Source organism: Condylura cristata, unplaced genomic scaffold (assembly GCF_000260355.1).
Source record: "Condylura cristata isolate star-nosed mole 26May11 unplaced genomic scaffold, ConCri1.0 scaffold00043, whole genome shotgun sequence".
Lineage (NCBI taxonomy): Eukaryota > Metazoa > Chordata > Mammalia > Eulipotyphla > Talpidae > Condylura > Condylura cristata.
Genome location: NW_004567144.1, coordinates 4,112,961 through 4,136,049, shown reverse-complemented (window position 1 = coordinate 4,136,049; position 23,089 = coordinate 4,112,961). Strand labels below are relative to the sequence as shown.

Here is a 23,089-nt window from a genome sequence, read left to right as displayed (position 1 = left end):
TTGTGATCAGTACAAAATATTTCTCCCAATCAGTAGGGTATCTCCTTGGTTTGACTAATGTCTCTTGCTGTATAGAATCTCTTTAATTTGATGTAGTGCCAGCTTTTATCTTTTCCTTCATTTATTTGCTTTAGTGATGTGTCTTTAATGATGTTACTGATATGTACATCATGTAGTGCTTTGCCTGTATTTTCTTCTATATGTTTTATGGTTTCAGGTCTTATGTCTAATTCTTTAATACATTCTGAGTTGGTTTTTGTGCATGGTGTGAAGTAGTAGTCTAGCTTCATTTTTTTTTTTTTTGCACATAGCAGTCCAGTTTTCCCAGCACCATTTGCTGAACAGACTTTCTTTGATCCATTGCATATTCTTTGCTCCTTTGTCAAAGATTAGCTGTCCATAAACCTGTGGTTTTATATCTGGGTTTTCTATTTTAATCCATTGGTTTGTTTGTCTATGCTCTTTACAGAACCATGCATTTTTTATTATTATTGCTTTGTAGTATACTGAAGTCTGGAATTTTGATGCCTCCAGTCTCTTTTGTTTTAGTGAGGAGAGTTTTGTCTATTTGAGATTTTTTGTTATTCCATATAAATCTCATCAGTATTTGTTCTATTTCTTTGAAGAATGTCATTGAGATTTTTATTGGAATAGCATTTAATCTGTATATTACTTTTTGTAGGATGGCCATTTTAATGATGTTAATTCTTCCAATCCATGAACAGGGGTTATCTTTCCATTTCCTTGTGTTTTCTTGTATTTTTTTAATCAGGGTTTTATAGTTTTCTTTATATAGGTCCTTCACCTCCTTTGTTAGGTTTATTCCCAAGTATTTGATTTTTTGGTTCCTTTTGTTAGGTTTATTCCCAAGTATTTGATTTTTTGGTAGTGGATTTTTTAAATTCTTCTTCTTCTGATTGGTTGTTTGTATAGGGAGGCTATCGACTTTTGTGTGTTGATTTTGTAACCTTACTAAACTGGTTGTTTTGATTAGATTTTCTATGGAATTCTTAGGGTTTTCTATGTATATTATCATATCATCTGCAAATAAAGATAGTTTTACTTATTTCCCTATTGGCTGGCATTTTTTTTTAACTTTTAAATATTCTGACCATGTTACTGCATTCTCTCCTTGCCCATAATAATTACTTTAGAGAATTCAAATGTAAGCCTGACTGGGGTTTATTTATAGGTTATCTCTTCATCTTTACCAGCTTCAATATTCTTTGTTTTGAACTCTTGGAAATTTTACTAGTATGTGTGTTGATGTAGGTCTGTTAGATTTAGGTAAGCAGGCATTCTTTTAACTTCATGAGCTTTTATGTTTACTTCCTCCTCTAGGTTTAGGAATTTTTTCTCTATTGCTTCTTAAAATAAGTTCTTGAGCCCTTCCTGGTGGCACAGCAGGTTAAAGCACAGCACTAAGAAGATTAAGCCACTTCCGCATGAGTTCGATCCCCGCCTGCCCCGGAGGAGATCCACATGGTGCGGTAGACCTCTCCTGATTCACCCGCTGCTCCCCTCAGCAGTGTACTTCCTTGATCTGCCTGTTCTGCTCCCCACTCTGTCTCTGGTGAGTCCTCTCACCCTCCGCATCTCTAGCCTGTACTCCAGTTTTATATGAATAAATACATAAATCTTAAAAAAAATAAGTTCTCTGTTCCCTTTTCTCTCTTTTCCCTTCAGATAACCATTATCCTTACATCTCCCTCCCTTGTGAAATTGGATAATTCTTTTTTAAAAAATTTTTGAAATAGATTTATTTATTTAGACTTAGAAAAACTAGGGTATAGGCCAGAGATGTGGGAGTGAGAGAGAGGATTAACCCAAGACTCCAAGACAGAGTGAAGAACAGAACAGGCAGACCTACTGAAATACATTGCTAAGGGGAGCAGTGGGGAAGACAGGAGAGGTCTGCTGCACTATGTGGGCCACTTCCATGGCCAGGGATCAATTTCACACTGCAGTGGCTGTGGATAGCTTAATAGTGCTGGCTTCAACCCATTGCACCACCAGGGAGGGCCCTGGATAATTCTTGAAGTGTTTCTTCAATTTTTTTTCTTCATATGTCTCTTTCTACTTTCCACCTTTATTCTTGTGCATTATCATCTTTGAGGTCACTGATTTGATCTTCCATTTTGTTTGATTCTTTCCATAGCTTTTTTCCAGGTATGTACCATTTGTCTGGCATGTTGATCTCTTTACATCCTGCATGTCTGTTATTATCTTTTTTAAAGGTTTAATTTCCATATTCTCTTCATTAATTTTATTTCTCAGGGCACTCATTTGTTTTCTGAAATTTCTTGTATATCTTTGATCAGTTTTTCTGTGCTCTCTTCCTTGTTTCTGAATTTCTTTATCATGGCCATTTTGAATTCAGTATCTGAGAGGAAGAAACGATCTTCTATGTCATTGTGATTAGTTTCTGGAGATTTATTCTTTCTGTGTGGTGAAATACTCCCCCTTAGGACTCAAAGAACCATTTGTTGTATTGTCCCACTATTGTTGTTTTGAGTCTAATTATGTGTTCAGTTGTCTTAAGGATGTAGACCTTCCACTTTTCCAATTGGTGGTGCTGTATATCAAGGAAAACTGACTGTTATATGGATGAAAGAAGTAGGGGGAATCCATCCCTAGTGAAAGTTTTATATTGGGGACAGAGGAGTGCTGTTGGTGCTTTTACGGTACCATTGATATCTGTCTGTGTTTCAGACTTGTATTTCTGTAGTTTAAAGGTAGGGCTTTCTGTTCACTGTACAGTTATGCTTTCAGGCACTTTCAAGTGCAGTTTCATTGTATTGTCTCAAGCCTCAAGGGTGGTGGGGGAAGGAACTCATGGTTTTCTGCTCTGTCATATTCACTAGAGACCATGTCTACTTGGCTCACCCCAGCATTTTGCAGGTCTCCCTCCATCGTTATATGCACATTAACCAGCTCTCTGCAACTTGGGCTCACCTTATCATGGGAGCAGTCTATGAACAGGATTCTGCCTCAGCCATGCCCTCACCACCCACTTTGTTGTTTAGAGTTGAAATTATTCAGTGACTCTACTGTCACATTTGGTTAGTGTTGGACTCCAATGTCCTGGAGGCACTCTAGTTTTGCCCTAAGTCGTGGGATCTTCTGGGTCCTGCACCTCTTTGGGCTATTAGATTATTATCCAAGGAATGAAGCAGGGAATTTCTTTTCAAGCCATCTTCCTGTCTGTCCAACCATATTTAAATGATTCATTATATTTTTAAGTTTTATATGATTTACTTATTTTTATATATTTTACATCATTGTTCATATTTGTATAATGTTTGCTTTCTCATAGCATAAAGTTCCCACTACCAATTCACTTATGCACCATTGTCAGTCACTTGTGCTCTTCACTCACCTGATGAAATTCATTATTTTGTATATGAATGCCCAGTGTTCCCAGTACCAGTTATTGAGTATTTTGTACACCATTGTCAAATATTAGTTGATTATGTATGCATGGGTTTATTTCTAGTCCTTTATTCAATTCTGTTTGTGTATCTTTTTTTTGTCTATAGCTTTGTATTATACTTTGAGATGGGTAAGTATGCTGCTACCACTGTTGTTTGTCAAGGTGCTTTTGAAATTCGGTGTCTTATGTGGTTGCATACAGATATTAGTATTTTCCTATTTTTTTGATGCTACTGAGTATTGATAAAGATACTTAAAATTTTATAATATATCAATGAATCCTGATTCCCCCTTCCACTTTATTTCTATGAAAGAACATGATGAGGTTGCATATGTTCAGGGTAAATAGCCATATGTAAAAATGGTTTACCAGATGAGATTAGGCTCATTCAGGATTCTGTGGCCACAAACTGAAAATAGATTTATCAAAAGCTACTGTTATGTGACATAGAAAATATAACTGGGAAAAACTGAGAACTGAATGGGTTCTACAGTGGCTCTGCTGTTGGTCAGCTATACTTGAGAACACATCTCTGAAAGAAAATAGAGCTACAGAAATAAATGTATCATGAGTCTTGAGATACTTGCAAGCCCTCAGTAAGACAAATATCTATAAAATTATTCATTCTATGTGATATTTTTTAAAATATTTTTAGAGCTTGAAATTTTACAAGGTTTCAAATACTACATTAGTTTGTTAGCTTGTCACTGTGACAAAGCTTCAAATACTGCCTTATTTTGTCAACTTATCATTGAGATGCCAGATTCCATCAAAGAATAGTAATATCAGTTTATGTAAAATCTAAAGGCCAATTCCAGATCCCTTTAAATGTTCTAACATGTTTGGGAGAAATGATATAAATTGTGAAATTATTTAAAAATTGTCATTAAGTTACACATTGATTTTTATATTACTTTATCTAATTTTCCAAAATTACAAAATTGGTGTTTTCATTGCAAACATTAAAAGAATGCAAAGATTCATAAATAAAATTGGTGCTCTGTTCTCTCTTTTTTTCACTTTGACTTCTGGGATAATGAAAATTCATAAAATAGTATCTATTCTTTCCTATGTTTTTGCCTAAGCATTACTCTTTATATTACTTCATCATACAGGTGTTTGTTTCGTCTTGTTCTTCCAACAGTTTCTCAAATGCCAGAATCTGAAAACAAGTAAGTTATTTAAAAAGAAATGATGTATTTACCATTATAAAAATCAGATTAACTTTCAATATAAACTTTATATTGAGGAATATATGGTATAATGGGTAACATAGATATATCGCTTGACTTTAAAAATAGGTGTATTGCTTACTTTCCCACAGGAAAATAGAATCTACATAACTTATTGATTCAAATTCTATATTAGCTTAGCTAGGGATATTCAAATATCTTTCTGTTCATAATTTCTATGGTATCAGTTTTTCATTTACAAAAACCATTACCTCTTAATGATTTGAAAGAAAACTATTCAAGGTATTGATTGGAGGAATATTCACCTCATCTCTATATTCTCTACTTGGAGAGAAATTCTGTAGTTCACTTTTGCTTTATATATTTCTACCTGAAGGCAATATATTTGTTCAGCTGAATTTTTTTTTAAGATTTATTTATTATTTGTGCATACAGAACTGGGGTACAAGCCAGAGACTCAGGGGTGGTGAAAGACCAGAAACAGAGTGGGGAGCAGAACAGGCAGATCAATGAAGTACACTGCTGAGGGGAGCAGTGGGCGGGTCAGGAGAGGTCTGCCACACCATGTGGTTACCTCCGGGGTGGGCAGGAATCGAACTCATGTGGAAGTGGTTTCAGCTTTTTAGTGCAATGCTTTAACCCACTGCACCACCAGGGAGGGCCTCATCTGAATTTTTTTAAGAACTATCTATGACTGAGGTAATATTGGTTTGATGATGTAATATTTATGATACAATTTTTATAAAATAGAATTTACCCAGTCATATATTTGTCACCTCTTTACAGGTTCTGAGTGAAAAATAAAGAGTACTTTACAAGGGAACACAGCAAACTTAAAATTATACTAAGACAATTGGAAATTTGGATAATGACCAAATATTTGATGATATTAAGAAATTATTCATTTTTAGACTTTATAACAGTAGTTGGATTATTTTTTTAAAGACTCCTTATTTCTTAGAACCAAAGTATTTGTGAGTGAAGTGATGTATTTATGAGTGAAGTGATGTGATTTCTGCAAGTATTTATGAGTGAAATGATGTGATTTCTGCAAGATTCTCTAACATAGCATATCAGGGAAAGGAGTGAGTGGAGGATCATTGAAAAATAGATTATGAGTTAATAATTGTTCAAACTAGGGGATAGGTACTTGGGCTTTTATTAAACTCATCTTTTAGCATATAAGCATCTTTGAAATGTTCCAGAATAAATTTTTTTAAATAAGTAAGGAAATTCAGAGACTAATCCTTTATGACTACTACAGTAAGAACTCCTTGAGGGCTAAGACTCTGTATTTATCTTTGTGTCTCTGGAACGTAAGGCAATATCTGGCACATTATAGCCCTTCAATTTATTTGAATGTCTGAATATTATTTATTAAAAGTTCTTTATCAGGCCCTCCCTGGTGGCCCAGTGGGTTAAAGCACAGCACTAAGAAGCAGAAAGCCACTTCAGCATGAGTTCAATGCCCGCCCCAGAGGTGACCACATGGCGCGGCAGACCTCTCTGGTTCGCCCGCTGCTCCCCTCAGCAGTGTACTCCATCAGTCGGTCTGTTCTGCTCCCCACTCTCTCTCTGGTGAAACCTCTCACCACCCCTGTACCTCTGGCTTGAACCCCAGTTCTGTATGCATAAATAAATAAATCTTTTTTAAAAGTTCTTTATCATTAAAATGAGAAGATTCTTCATATTCCATGCAACTTGTGGCATACAGTTAAATTCCACTCCTTAAAACCAATCTGGAGAAGGGAAAAGAAACAGATATTAATTGAATTGATGATAAATTTAAATTACAGAAATTTTTAAATATATGCCTTTTTCTTTTTATTTTGCATGTGTTGTTGTGGGAATCTATCAGGGTGGAGGCCAGACTCACAGGGGTAAAAGAATTCACCAGAGACAGAGCAGAGAATAGAAAAATAGATTTGTGTAAATATACTGCTGAGAGAAGCAGGTTTCTTCTAAGAGGAGAGAGGTCTACAGAGCTATATGTCTTTATTGTTGTCAAGTATGCGTAGTAGAAACAAACATCTACCAGCAGTGTTTTCAGGTTGATGCTATGTCCAAATTTAACAAATAGATTATACTAATTTGCAAAAAAAAAAAAAAAAAAAGCATAATTCAGCAGAGTCAGAGACTTGAGTTCTGATTTCAGCTATTTCACCAACTTTGGGTTTCCCTTAGGCAAAAACAATTTATCCAACTTCTCTATTCTTTATTTTCTTCATCTTTTGAACAAAAATAGCTAGGGTAGATTACTTCTGATGTTCCTTTCTATTTTAAAAATTCTATGGTTTTATATTAGCTATATCTACTAAGTATTAACAATTTGTGTGCTAAAATTTTGAGAAGCAGGTTATTTACTAAATAGATCCCTTTTCAAGTCCTAATTAATATTTAAGTAACTTATTTTCATTAATGGACCTTTTTAAAATTACATCTAAATTAAATCATGAAGTTGTCAACTTTAACTCAATAAACTCAAATTAATAAAATTTACTAAAGAACTAACTTTATATAAAACAGATTTTTAACATTTATCACTGATAAAGCTTACACTTTCTCTGAAGTACAGTCTTTATTTTGTACTATACTAGGCCTCTTATTGATAGACCAGTCTTGCAGTATTATCTATCTTATTTCCTATAATCTTCCTTAGTTGAGTTTACCAACATTATCATATTCATTCTTTTAAGAAAAATTGGTTGTTTTCACCTGTTTAAGTTTATATACCCCCTTAGAGAAACTTGACAATGGGCAAGAGAATCAGGAAGTAATCTTAACTTTGTTACCAATTGCATGACCTTGGAGAAATCATCCTCCATTTTCAGATTTGTTTCTTGACTTGTAAAACAGAGTAGTGGTTTTTAAACTATATTTCTCAGAACCTTGGAAATTCTGTGACACTACTATATGGACTTTCAAAAGGGTGAGTCTAGTTTAATCAAACATCTTCTCTGATATATATCTTCTAGTATGTTAGATATTTAGACAATTTTATTTTGAAACAAAGATTCTAATTCCCTGTCTTCAAAAAAAAAAAAAAAACTTTGAAAATTAGAGATCACTACCTGCTCTCAAATTATATGATCCCATAATATAAAACCTTATAAGTTTTTTAAATCCTTTGCAATAAGTAGGTATAGAAGGGGAAGAGAAAAAAATAAGAGGGCATTAGAGATGAGAAACAGTATACTATAATGCAGGAAAAGATTGCGGATTTATTGAAACCTTGAGCTACAAACTTAACAATTTTCACTTTGCCCAGCTCTTGAGCAAATATAGTCTTTTTGATACTTTTCTATATTAAAATATTGGAACAGTATGAAAATACTACTTTCTTTAATTTTTAGAAAGAAAGAAATGGATAGACTTTTAACTTGCTTAAATACAGGTAAATATTTCCTTGGTTTCTTTTTCAGCCCTTTATTTTCCTTCTATTTTCTGTTAAACTATCCAGGTATGTTGATTCAAACTTAAACTTCATGCCTTTGTTAATGTTTACTACAACATTCTACCTTGGTTTCTTTATTCACAAGCAGGAAAAATGTCATTTCTAGCATTAATCTTCAAAAACTATTTCAGTTGTTATTCCAATTTGTTTTTGATTTTTTGTTGTTCCTTCCTCCTCATTTTGTTACCTTCTCCCCTCCTTTCTTCCTCCCTTCTTTTCACTTAGTTTTAGCATATAAATTCAACAGGGGAAAAGAATCAAGAAAAATAAGAATGTCTGACCCTGCTAAATTTCTTATCATCTGTAACAAATCCTGATTGTTTGCTCTCTTATTTTAAATCTTTCGATCTATCTACCCAAATCTATGCAGTCTGCAGTATTTACTAATAATTCCTCATCTGCTTTATTCAAATTAATCTCCTAGCTATGCTGCATGGCTTTTTCCAACTCTGCTTTCTTATGCGGTGTCCCTTTTTCCTAGTATGTCTTTCTTTTCAACTGCCCATGTACCTATTTCTTTATATCCAAGCACACCAAAATATCCATATCTTAGAAACTTTATTCCATTTATTGCAGTACTTTGCTTTTATATGTAAAATATTTGTCCATATATGTTAAATGTACCAAAGTGGTTTAGAAACCAAAATTTTCAAAAGAGAAAACCTTTGTTGGTTGGTATTCTCATCTCTTAGAAAGGCATGTGGGTATGTAATGAAGACCTTCTGATGGTGACAACATGTTCTGATTTAGTAAATATTATGCCAGCCTATCAGTTCTCTTCTAATTCTCAGTCTCCATTTCTGCCTTTTTAGTGATTGTTCCTACTCTATTTCCTACATGCAAATCAAATCTTTGTAACTTAAATAGTGAATGATTATTCAAATTGAAACTATAAATATATCCAAAGACAGGCTTATGCTGAAATTTTTAGTTAACAGTTTCTTGGAGCTTGGTAATACTTATTGTCATTTAATAATTACTGCTGGCAAGAGTGCACACACACTTTCTAAATTCAATCTTGTGGGACTGTTTTTAAAGCAGGATTAACAACTTTGCTAGAGTATAAAGTAAAAGACCTCAATATCAAATTTTCCTGTTTGTTGTAGCACTCCTGAAACTTGCTCAGAGCATTGATGGAGAAAATTCTGCTTCTGACTCAAAGGTTAATGAAGCTCATTGGTTTCGGAAAATAGGTAAAATAAAATTCTATGGCTATTGGAAACATTGTGAAGTTGTAGAAACAGACAGATATAAGGCTCTTTCATTTGTAGCTTAGTGTACAAGGATGAAATGTTGAATCTCGCATTCACTAAACATGGAAGATATATGCTTTATAGGTTTATTGGTGTTTTAAATGAAGCAGTGTGTTTGATTACTACCTCATGGGTACACAGTAAATAGTAGTTTTCTTTTATATATAAATAGGTCCAAGGATAAAATGATGAATTTTATCTCAGGTTCCTAAGGTTATGCTTTTAAATTTGATGTAGAATACCCAATTTATCTCTACACGTGACTTAGTAAAAATAAACTACATATAGCAATATGCATGAATCTTACAAACATAATATAATAAGCTTATTGCATGAGTCTTACAAATATAATAAGAGAGGAGAAAACATTGGGCATATACTGCATCATTCCATTTATACATAGGGGAGGACAAAATTAATTTATTTATAGTGTTAGAACTCAGGATAGTGGTTACCCATGTGTAGGGGGTTGGACTTAAAAGGTGTTAATGAGCTTGCTTTCATGTTTCTGATAATGATAAAGATCTTTCTTGATATAACTTTATGAAAATTCATCAATCTATATAGTTATGAATTGTATAATTTATTTTATGCAGGCTCTATTTCATTAAAAATGTTTTTTAAATTGTGGAGACAGTTACTACAATAAAAAGTAAACAAGAGCAAATCAGCAGCAATTTCACAAAGAAGGCTAATTTTATATGTACTCTTTTCTGCTTTATAGGATTTACTGGGGCTCTAATCAAAGCGAAGAGGGTAGTAAATATAGCAATCTGACCTCTAAGAAACTCATAAAAATAATGGGGAAAAAACTGAGAGTATAGAAAGGTTTCATGTCTTTGACCTTTTGAGTTTGAAAAGACATTTTACAGTACTACAACTGAATTTTAATTTTGATTTTTCAAAATGAAGTTCATACTGAATGTTGCTTAATGAAGGCATCCAATATTCTATGGACAATGTGAACCTTTTCAGTAATTTTTTTCAACTCTGGATTGTAGTGTACCCTGTTCTTTGCTGAATTTAAACTTCCCTTTACCAATTTCAGTTGGCAGTCTCCTTGGTGCTCATTTTTAGATGGATTTGTACCAACTAAGTGTTTATGTTCCAAAATTTAAAAAAAAAATCAGCTTACCTCCATTGGTCATTGACCTAGAATTGAAGTGATAGAAGTCTCTAAATTTACCTGCAAGAAATTTATTCAGTAACCTAATGTTAACTTTTTTAACCTCTCTCATTAAGTATAATAATATTAATGGTATAGGTAGCAGAGATTATAATGATATATCTTACAAGATTTCATTATAATTAAAATCTTAGATTTTTCATAATTCTATTATTTCATGTTAACTTTCAGCTTGGAACTTGGCTGTGCAATGTGACAAAGACCCAGTGACAATGAGAGAGTTTTTCATACTTTCTTATAAGGTAAATGTCTTCTAATAAGTATCTCCTATATTTATCACAACAAAGATATGACCACTATGTCTAAAATCAATGGTTAATTATTGAGTGAGATTGGCTTTTGTTCTAGGAACTTATAATATATGTCCAAGCACGAATGACTTAAAGATGATTTGAATACCTTAGAGTATAATGTAAGAACATGGAGAAGGTCTTCTTATACCAAAATATCACAAAAAAACTATTATGGAGCCTAAATTTGTACTATAAGAAGCATATTCCTTTGCCTTTGAAAGAATTCCAATCACCCAGAGTCTTACATTATAATGTTATTTAAAATATTAATATTATTAGGAGGAGAATAATGAAAGAAGTTGTCAATTACTAAAATATTAAGAAGAATTGTAGATACTGTAGGAATAATATAGAACAGAACAACAAGGGGTGAAACGATGCTATGGCTGTCTTTATAGTTTTTCCTACAGCAGATTCTGTGTTTATAGATTTGTGAGTTTTTATTCAATTATAAACATTTTTAAATAGTCATTACCCAATAAAGTAGAGGATTAAATGCCAGAAAGAGAATCAAGTACTGATAAGGGACTTAAGAATATTGCTCATACCCATTCAAGATTGCACAGCATGACATATTGAGATAGAGTAAATGTTAAAAGTTTTAGAGCTGGAAAAAACTATAGAGATAATCTAGCATAACTCCCTCACCTGATATATGAGTAACTTGAGACCTAGAGAGCTTGGGTTTGTATTGAAATGCTATTAATTCAATGATGATCCTGATCATGATCACTAAACAATTTTGGAGATTAAGAAGAGATAGTCGTTGTAAGTTTGAGTATAATAGCCATTTTAATTAGATAAGATACATTTTACTTATGAAATTTCTGATAATACCAGTAAGATTGTTTGTAAGAACCACAAGTGGACTAGGTTTTATTATAGTACAAAATTGGGAGTTCTTTTCTAAAGCCAGAGGATATGGCTTAATAATGAGGTTATGCCTATTGCCTCTCAAAATATGATAGTCTTTATCAACCATGATAATATATGTACTAATTCCAGCTTTTCAATACAAAGGGGAAATTGATTTGCAAGGGGAAAAGTCACTTTGAAATATTAACATAAATCAAGAAGTAAATCAGTAGATAGGATTACAGGGCCAAATGACAGTACTTGTCACTGGAAAAGATAGGAAAATTGTGAAGAAATAAAGCTTTCTATCTCTAGGAAGGTGCTATAAAAACAATGGAAAGTGATATAAGATCACAATTGTAAATCAGTGTTAGAGCCTATAATATTTTTAAGGTGCACTGTTTTTCCAGCTGGATTTTCTATTCAGACAGGATGTTGCTGATTTTCATTCTTACTGTGTGTGTTCACCTGGCAGAATTTTCACTATTCATTGATGTTCTGATTATTTCTTATCAGCTGTCCCAGTTTTGTCCTTCTGATCAAGTAATTCTGATTGCACAGAAAACATGTTTACTTATGGCAGCTGCAGCTGATCTAGAGCAAGGGAAAAAAGCTTCAACAACTTTTGAGCAGGTAGGTATTGTGCAACCTTCAAAGAAAAGCCTAGACTTCACTGTGCTATTTGGTATGATGCAGTTTTGATTCTCCTTTGAGAATTCCTTCATTCTAGTAGCATCTTGATTTCAAAGGTTTGTATTGACTTATTTCTTCCTAAGGAAAGTTCACATTTGTCTTGCCCTCTTCAATAAGGTTAAATGTGCCTTCTTTTCATATTCCTTTCTGAATCAGTTTTAAATATTCTTTAAACCACTCTTTCCTAATCTGTTTCTAAATATTCTTTATATTCATCATCTCCCTGTGATCATATATGGTCCATGGGAATTTTTTCTATTTTTGTTTCCTTTAACACATGCTCTAAGGAAAACCTCATCTACTTCTACAGTTTTGATAACCATCATCTGAAATTATTTACTTGGCTTTTATTCACTCAATTACACTATTTTGTTTTTTTACCACATCCTTAAATTTTTTATCATTTATTCTGATAAGACAGAATTCGTATCTTTGCCTGAATTTCACTCTGTTTCCTAAACTTTATCCTTTTAGAAGATACCAACATTAATATCTCAGTCTCCTATATCCCAGATTATTGGCTTGCCTTTAGTGCTTTTCTTTCAATCTTTCAAGCTAAGAACATTGACTCTCAGTTATATTATTAGCAGTTTTGGTATGATTTTAAGATCTAGATATCTGCTTTTCCCCCTCTTATCTGGACAATGAAACTTTCTAATTTCTCATACTTGTCAACTTCCTTTTTTCCAATTGGTATAAAATTCTTCTTGTGTAATCTCTTCCTTCTCTTAATCTCTACTTCCATATGATACTTGAAATCTGAAATAAACTCTTACCATATCTCTATCAATATATTTCCCTTCTTTTCTCCTCTCTTGTTAAGAGCAACTTGGAAAACATTTGAGTAACAAGTACTCTGCAAGGTAGTATTTATAAAAAAGATAAAATCCTATTCTTCAGGAATAAAGAAACCTCATTTTATAGGCTTTGTTAAACAAAGAAGAAGAAGAAGAAAATCTGGGTCCTTAAGCAAAATCAAAAACAGTGACTTTGTGTAACAAGTGAAGGTAAAGGTAATTTTAGCCTCAGGGTATTTTGTGTAACTAAAAATGGTTATATTTTATTTATGCATAGTACTTTTAACTTTGTAAATGTTTTCTTTCTTCCTTTTAGATTCGTGTTACTGACTTTGTTAAATTTTGTATTTCAGGAAATAGAGATCAAATTGAAGTGAGAGAACTTTCACTAACCCATGATCCTTGACCCTTCCTCCCACTCTACCCACCCACAACCTCAGAACATTCACTTTATTAATATCTGCTAGTTTTATAATCATTTTACTTGTCTAATCATCCACTGTATAAATGCCCAATATTTGTCTTCGTCATTCTTACTTGCTTTACTGCAAATAGTTCCCTTGAGCTTCTTTTGTCTTTCCTTATGACTGAATAGTATTTCATTGTGTGGATATGCCACATCTTCTTGATTTCATCTTCTATTATGGGCATTTAGTTTGCCATGCCCCAGCTATTGTAAACTGTTCTTCCATAAACATAGTTTTTGATTTTTTTTTTTAGTTGATGGTTTCATGTTCTATGAATAGATGCACAGGAGTGTGACTGTTGGGTTATACAGTATAACCATTTTTTAATTTTTTTAAATGAATATAGATCATTCTCCAAAATAGCTACAGAATTTTATATTCCTACCAGTCATGCAATATAGTCCCTCTTTCTACACAGCTTCTACAGCACTTCTTGTTGGGAGTCCTTTTAGTATCTACCATTCTCATAGATGTGAAATGATAGCTCATTAGGGTTTTAACTCTTAAGTTTGCTTTCCCTGATGCAGTTATTTTTGATTCTACTTAAATAATCCTTTCCTTCATTCCAGCAGCATCTTGCTTTCAAAGGTTTGTATTTGTATTAAGTATAATCCTTAATTATTTTTTCCTTAAAGCTGTTCTCTTTTATTCTGTGTTCTTTCTCTTGTACACCCTCTTGTTTCCTAAGAACTCTCTAACCTATTAATATTTCCATATACTTCTTCACTTTTGAAAGGGTATCTGTTTAGATGCATTTCCTCCATCATCCAAATGTGATTCCTGTGAATTAGACTGCAGTGCTTTGTGTCTTTGGTGAAGATTTGTTGGTTGAATTCTATTATATTCACTTGTTCTTTGTTCTCTAAATCCTCAAAGTTAGATCATTTGCAAGTAAGTAAATGATGATAGAGTGTAGGTAGACTGCACAGTCCTATCAATTTATCAAGGAATGACATTTTTCTTAGAACAAGAAAAGATAAAATGCTGTGAACTGGCATAATCAGGTCCATGCTGTTTTTGTACAACCTGAGATTTAAGCATGGTTTTTACATTTATAAGTTTATAAATGAAAGCAAAAAAAAATATTTGAAAGAGAGATTATGTGATTGCCAACACCTAAAATATTTACTGCCTGGACTTTTACATGAATGTATCCTGACTTGTCCTCAGTTACTGTCGGGGACTGGCCCCAATCATGGGTTGTTGGAGGGCAGCACAGGCAGGGTCTTAAGGTGGGAGCGGTGTCGGCTAGTGGAGATTCCTAGAAGAGGGAAAAGAGGAGTGGGCGCGAGAAGACAGGGGAGTCAGCATCTTCCTGTTCTAGTCTCAGCAGAAGTTTATTTTATACACTATGAGCAAGCAGTGGGATAACATCAGCACATGAACTGGGCTGAGAGAAATCATAGTCATCTTTTTTTTTTTTTTTTAAGAATAGTTTGGGGTCATATTTACCTTCAGCTGAGATCATAACATTTATCAATCTATTAAAGTTAAAACAGGTACATAGATCCATAAAATTTAAGACTAGCATTGCTATATTTACCACAGTGATGATCAGCTAAAATAAAGTTCCTTAAACCCTAATTACTACTTAATGACCTTCATTCTCATTGAGACATCTTAGAGGGTAAAGTAAAGTCGAAGGCTGGGGTGGAGGCTAGGTTGGAGATGTGAAAGAGAATAAAGTAAGTTTGAGGGCTAGGGTGGAGAAGTCTTCTTGTAGATAAATCACTAAGGGAGATATTAAGATTCCTCATTTAAAGACTAAGCAATAGAAAGCTTAAGTAAGAGAGTAGAGCAATAAGATTTGGGTCCTCGTCCGGGCAGTAAAAGAACTCTGATTATTTTTTTTAACATGTTCTAGTACTGTCTTGTTTTACAATATTTATTTTGTTATAACAGCCAATTGCTTTTATTAATCAGCCAATTATAATATTATTTTTGACTTCAAGAGGAATTTCCTGTCCTGGGGCAGCGTTTGCTTGCAGGGGCAGGTAGTGCCTTTTGAAGCTAAGGCAATCCAGTTGTAAACTGATGGTTGCTCAGAATGTTTTGATATTACGATTATACAAAAAAAGGAGGTCATAATATAAGTTAGGATGGAAATTCTGATTTTCAGAATTTCAGATTCCCTTCTATCTGGAATTTGTCGGTCAACAGGAGTGGCATAGCTTGTGTCAAGTTACTTTTAACATCCTTATTGAACTATAATTCATAAGCTTTACAATTCACCCATTTAAAGCATACAGTTTAGTGAGTCAAACTAGATGTATCAGAATAAAGATACTAGGCTCATCTGCTGCATATAATCACAAATTGCAGCAACACAATATATCCCTAAAAATAAACAGATGACTACTATATACTTCAGGACCAATAGTCTGCAATTGGACCAAATCAAGGTAACAAAGGAATGCATTTCCTAATCAGAGCCTAAATGCCTGGACCTCCATCATAGTAGCTCATACACTAGAATAAGGCTTCATACTAGAAAAACAAAGAGGACAATTCCCAGCTTGTGACTCTGTCTCAACAATAATCCTCACCTAGCACCAAATCTAGTGTACAAATACAGCCTATAAGTTGAGGCAGGCCTGATACTATATGAAACATTCAGGCCAAGGATTGACCTATGGGAAGTGAGCACTGTATATTGCCACCATGCAACCTGGATACCTGTAGCAAAGTTGTAAACTCAAAATTTTTATCTATCACTAGAGTTGACCTTTCAGTGTTCTACTGCCAGTACCAGTGGCCAACACATTCAAAAGGCACAAATGCCACAGTCTGTAATAGACAACCAGGTTTGGATAAGAAAATATGGATTATACCAACATCCTGTAGAAAGTGTATGCTGCCAATTTACTAATGTAAGAGGACATTCCCCATCACAACCTATAAAAACTAAAATGAACAGGCTAAAGAACATATCCCAAGTTGTGAAGTGAAAAAAAAAAAAAAAGCCATGAGAAAAATTTCAACCCAGCAGAATCAGAAAAAGAGATTAAGGTAACAATTATAACCATGGTCATTATAACCATGGTCATAAAGTTAAGAAAAACAATGCATGATGTATAAAAGAACACAATAAAGACTGAGAAAATCCGGGGCTCTTGGTGGTGCAAAAGGTTAAAGCACAGCACTAGGAAGCTATCCGCTTCTGCTGTAGCACAGGTTTGCTCCCTTGCCAGGAAGATGATCCACATGGCACAGCAGACTTCTTCTGTCTCATCCGCTGCTTCCCTCAGCAGTGTGTTTCAGTCAATCTGCCTGTTCTGTTCCCCACACTTGTCTCTGGTGATCCTCTCATCCCCCACACCTCTGGCCGCTACTCAATTAATGTATGCATAAATAAATAAATCTGGAAAACAATTTTATAAAAACTTGAGAAAATCCAAGAGGTTACAACTAGAACTAACAGATCTAAAAACTACTGTAATTAAATTTTAGAATTCATAGAAAACATTTAACAATACACAAATGCGAATAATGGAGAAAATCAGTGAATTTGAAAGCACAATGTGGGAGAACACACAAATAAGACAATAAAGATAAAATGAATTTTAAAAATGAAAACATTTTTAAAGAGGTCTTTGGAATAACAAAAGAGAAATAACATCTGTACCATGTAGGGGGAGAAAAGACTCATAGAAAATGTATTTAAATAAATAATTATGAGAACCATCTCAGTCTGTCAAATGGACCAGATATTTTGATCCAAGAGACCCAGAGTCCCAAACAAAATAATACTAAACGTACACATACCAAGACACATTATAATAAAACTGCTGAAGGCAAATGATAAAGACACTGAGAGAAAAAAAATAGTAACCAATATAGGAATAACACAGAATTTTCAGTAGATTCTTAGCAGATGGCCTGAAGTATTTAAAGTACTCAAATGTGAAGATTTTTAGCCTGGAATACTTACCCTGAAAGATTATTATTCAAAACAGAAGGAAAAGTTAGTAGCTTCCCTGAAAATCAAAAAGTAAAATAATTTATCAATACCAGCTGGACAAGAAAGAAGTACTAAAAGGGTTATTATCAAGCAACAAAAGAAGATTTAGAAGTTCCCAACAGATTCCCAGTATTTTTCCACAAACAAACTTACACAAAGGTGGATGGCCACTGCAGGAGAGTTGAGGAAGAATACAAAAGGGACCCTGACCAGGAAATTAGATAGCCTAGCTGGTAAAACAGGCGTGGGGTGGGGGGGAGGGTGCTGCCATCCTTGGTCCTAATGTATACACTGACATATAGGAACTGTTCAGAAAAGGAAAGAAGTCAAACATGGGTTCAGGTCAAGCATAGGCCACTTGGAGTTTCTCAGCCAGCCTGGACAAGGAAAGTTTTCTCCCACCTCCCCTTTAGAGCTAAAAGAAGAAAGATTCTTTAGGTAGAGTCCTACCAGGCTTGGTCAAGAACCCAATATCAGAAGGAAGTACTGATGAGAGAAAGATCTCTTCCTTAGAAAGAATCAGGTAGATGCACTGCACTTTTAACCTAGATTGGTTGTGGTAGTTGTGGAGGCAACTGCAGAGGTGATCACTTACAGGAATTTCTGGGCAACAGAATACACAGACTGTCTGAATGTATGCTGTCTGCCAGGGAAAATGCAACCCCAGACCTTGAGCCCCATGGAACATGTGTTAGCCCCTCTTTTTAGGACATGCAAGGTTGATGTAACACAGTATGGAGCAGAATGGAATAACAGAGTGGCAACTTAGTACAGCAAAAGCAATGAATGGAGCTTAGAGAGAGGAAGAAGAGGTAACCAACCTCACTCCTCAGTAAATCTGAGACCTAGTATTAAGTCACAGCCAACACTCCTGCCCACACCTCATACCAAGTTAAACAAGAGAAACAAAACTAAACCCATAACACCCTAAATATAAAAATAGCAACATACATGCCTAGGAAGACAAGGAACACTTGACTACATGCTGAAAAGCCAAGAAGAGAAAAATAGAATTCTGGAACATATAAAAGGATATAGAAATAGAAGACCTATAAGACAAATACTTCAAAACAACAATATTAAAATGCTAAATGAGCTACTAAGAGGCAGTCAAAGGCAGATAGGCAGGTACAAGATCTTAGAAAAGAATCTGGAAACAAAAGTTCTTCACCAATGATATTGAAAATATTAAAATAAAACAAAAAAGACTCTGAATGATATGAAGACAAATATAGAACACACTTTAAATAGCATTAAACTGGCACAAGAGATAATTTCAGAAATAGAAGATTCAAATGTACAAATCATCCAGTTAGAAAAAAAGAAAAAAGAAGGCTTAGGAAACTGTATAAAGAAGGTAAGACTCAATTAGAATTTGAAATACAAGGTAATGGCTATTCCAGAAGGTAAAGAGAGAGAAAAGAGAGCAGAGACCCTTTTTAAAGAAATAATAACAGGATTCCCTTAACCTTTGGAATGAAATAATCATGGATGTCCAGGAAGAAGAGAACAGCCAGATTTCTTTTTTCTTTTTAAATATATTTATTTGGCCCTCCCTGGTGGCGCAGCGGGTTAAAGCACAGCACTGAGAATCTAAAGCCACTTGTGCATAAGTTCGATTCCCGCCTGCCCCGGAGGTGACCACATGGCGTGGCAGACCTCTCCTGACCCGCCCGCTGCTCCCCTCAGCAGTGCACTTCGTCGATCTGCCTGTTCTGCTCCCCACTCTGTCTCTGGTGAAGCCTCTCGCCGCCCCTGAGCCTCTGGCCTGTACCCCAGTTCTGTATGCACAAATAAATAAATCTTAAAAAAAAAAATATATATATATATATTTATTTGATAACAACCAGATATCTAAATGCAAAAAAAAAACCTTACAATAAAATACATTATTCATTATTTTAAATTATAAAAAAGCAATTTCTATAAAAATATTTTATAGGAATCAAGGAAAAATGATAACTTACAGAGGCATCCAAATTAGGTTTTTCTAGGCTCTGCACATGTCATCCCCTCAGACAAGGAGAGGGGAATGAATTGTTAACTAAAAGACAGGAACTGCCAACCAAGAATGCTGTGTCCTGCAAAATTATAATTCAAATGTGGAAGTTTGAAATAAAGTCTTTCGCAGACAAACAGAAGCTAATAGACTTGATCACTACCAGATGTCTTAAAAGAAGTGTTGAAAGCTCTTCTCCATGAAAAGAAAAAAAAAGAGCACAAAACCCTAAACAAAGTGACAATAGGAATAAAAAAGAAGCATGAAGAAAAGTGTTATATGTCAACAATAAAACACTATCAAGAGTAGGAAGAAAAAGACAAGACCTGTATAGTTAAACAGTGGAGAGTTAACACCAACTCATAAAGGACTTTTGTAAACATCTTAAGTTTGATATAACACCTATGGCAACCATTAACCAAAACTCTAAATTAGAGGCACTCAGAAGAAATGAAGAAAAAAAATCACTAGGGGAAGTCATTCAAGTGATAGAGCAGAGAAAAAGAAGCAGAAAAAGAAACATAAATAAAACAATAAAAAATAAACAGAATGATAGTTAATAAATAACATATATGAATGTGAATGGCCTGAACTCACCAATGGAAGAACATATTGGTTTTAAAAGATCCAGTTACACAGTCTGTGTTTTTAAAAGACTCATTTAAAACAATAGACAAAAATACAACAAGAGGTTGGTGCAACTTACTTTAGGCCAGTGACACAGAGAGAAAGGCAGGAACTACAATTAGTGAGACTTCACATTTGGTAATCTAAACGTTTGACAAAAAAAAAAAAGGTAATCATGGACAAAGGTTAATACTGTATATTGACCAAAGGAACAATTGAGCAAGAAGATATAACTGTTATTAACACTTATGCACCTAACATGGGCACCACCTAGTTATATAAAGCAACTATTAACAGCCCTAAAACAACATATTGGCAAAAAATAAATAAATAAAATTTTTTTGAGACTTCAACACAACATTGATTTGATGGGGTAGATAATCCAAACAGAAAACTAACAAGGAGATGACATCACCAACATGGCCTGGAAGAGTCATCTCTATTCGATATAATAAGTAAGGAAGGAACTGCAGCAAACTCCAGCCAAGACTCAAATGTTTTTAATAGGATTGGTGACCCAGGGGAAGCAGGAAGAAGGTGAAAGCAACAAAAAATGAATGAGTGGGAGATATCAACCAGGATCCAGTCCCCTCTCCCCCCACACAAAGCCAGAACACCTCGACCAAGGAAAGAAAAGGCAAAGAAAAAAACCTAAAAGCAACTGGAAAAGCTAAAACATCTGAAAACCCCAGAGGGAGAAACAAGTTCATCAGGTTGATTTGCATGGAGGGGAGCGGGACTACTACATATCCATGGGGGTGAGATTTGTGGAAAGGGTAAGACTCAGTCTTCTTGCCACTATTGGAGGCAGGGCAAGGTTCCAGTCTCAATCTCCAGGAACAACCAGTCCCCTGACACAGCCAGAGGCAGGATGGCAACACTCCTGCCTTGAACAGGAGTGGAAGCCAGGCAGGGAGTGGCAGCCAGTGTACAATACCCCCACTAACCTTGGTCAGGGTGTACCTCTGCTGCTGAAATAGGCAGAACTCTGCAATGTCCTTGGCTGTTGGGCAGGGTCTGGGTGGGGTGTGACAGCCTGTACTCAACTCCCAACCATGAGTTGTAAGTGCAACAGAGTGTGGACATAGGCACTAAAACAGGTGGGACTCTGCTGTAGAGCCCTGCACTTTGGCTTCCCAGGACCTTGGGTACCAGGCAGGGCATGACAACCTGTGCTCAACTCAGGGCCATTAGCTGGAAGAGTGGCAGGGTGTGGCTGCAGCTTGCTGGAACAGGCAGGGATACCCTGCAGTAATGGGCAGCACACAGCACCTGGTCATAACTAGAAGTTGGGCAGTGGCAGAGCTGCCACTACTAGCATATAGTACCTTATCCAAATTGGAAACCAGACCAGGGTGGGGCCATTGCCAACAGATCACAAAGCCCCCCTAACAAAATCAGGCAACAGCGGGACCACTACCACCACCAAGAATGTGCATCCCCTAATCACAATCACAAGATAGGAGTCTCACCACTACCACCCCTTAGAACAGTGGAAACAGAGGGAGGGAGTCACCAGATATGGCACTCAAACGCACCACCATACTCACAACACCATCACCCTTGTGGAGAATTGGTGAAATGGTCCTTGACCTGGTCTGAATACCAGTCCTTGGTCATCACAGAAGGAACACCCAGAAGAAATGCCAGCCAATACTACTAAAACAGTGACTCAGTGCATAAAAAACATTAGGAGACAAATGATGTGGAGAAGAAAAAACACAAGTACCCAAGCAAGCCCAGAGGGGAAAATTTCAGCACAAAATGATAATTCACCAGAAATGAACAAAGATATAGAAGAAATGCTCAGCTTGTCAGAGAGAGATTTTAGAATCATCATGATTAACAAATATAAAGAAGATGAAAAAAATTATGAGACAAATAATGAACTGAAGAATGAAAATGAGACATTAAAAAAGAAAATAAAAGGAATGCAGGAGATTAAAAGACTATTGGAAGAGACCAATAATTCTGGGAAAAGCAGTAAAAACATAATATTTGAAATGGAAGAACAAATCAGCATTTGTTCTTTTTATTTATTCACAGAAATAAAAAGAATCAAAACAGAAAAGGAAAGAGAATTAAAATGAAAGGAATGAAGAAACACTCTGAGAGCTATATGACACCATGAGGAAAGGAAATATCAGAGTTATAGATCTCCCAGAAGGTAAGGAGAAAGCCAAGGAATTGAGAAAATGTTCACAGAAATAATTGAGGAGAACTTCCCGAGTATGAAGAAGGAGATGGAAATAGACATACAAGAAGCAAGAAGGACACCAAACTACCATGATGAAAGGAGAAATGCAGCAGGACACATACTAGTAAAGCTCCCAAGAATCCAAGAAAAGAAAAGAAAATGAGATTGACAAGAGGGAAGTAACAAATAACCTATAAAGGGAAACCAATCAGGCTGACATGAGACTTCTCCAAAGAATTACTATGTGCAAGAAGAGAGTGGAGGGACATAGCCAACAAACTCCAAAACATCAAATGCCAACCAAGAATACTTGATCCTGCAAAGCTCTCTTTCCTCTATAAAGAAAGAATAAGGACATTCTCAGAAACATTAACTCCACAATATTGCACAACAAAACCCACACTCCAAAAAATGCTACAAGAAGTCCTAAAGCCAAAGCCTACAGAGGGATGAAAAAGAATAGATCAAAACAAGGCATAAAACACCAAAAGAAAAACAAAATGACAAATATAGGTGCTAATGTATCAATATTAACTCTAAATACAAATGGTTTAAACTCATCAATAAAAAGAGTACAAGACTGGATTAAAAAACAGTATCCAATCTTATGCTGTCTCCAGGAAACATATCTAACTACAAAAAGTAAAAATAAATTGAAAGTAAAAGGCTAGAAAATAATCC

General features: G+C 34.9%; 1 protein-coding gene across 1 annotated transcript in view; it reads left to right on the top strand.

Annotated features, from left to right (window-relative positions):
• The window catches only part of TEX11 (testis expressed 11), a 322,651-nt gene that overhangs the window by 232,126 nt on the left and 67,436 nt on the right, over positions 1 to 23,089 (top strand). Inside the window, exons 19-23 of the mRNA XM_004694432.1 lie at positions 4,549 to 4,605; positions 7,980 to 8,020; positions 9,187 to 9,273; positions 10,691 to 10,761; positions 12,184 to 12,300. Of these exons, the coding sequence (XP_004694489.1) occupies positions 4,549 to 4,605; positions 7,980 to 8,020; positions 9,187 to 9,273; positions 10,691 to 10,761; positions 12,184 to 12,300 (373 nt within the window). The remainder of the gene's footprint in view (positions 1 to 4,548; positions 4,606 to 7,979; positions 8,021 to 9,186; positions 9,274 to 10,690; positions 10,762 to 12,183; positions 12,301 to 23,089) is intronic.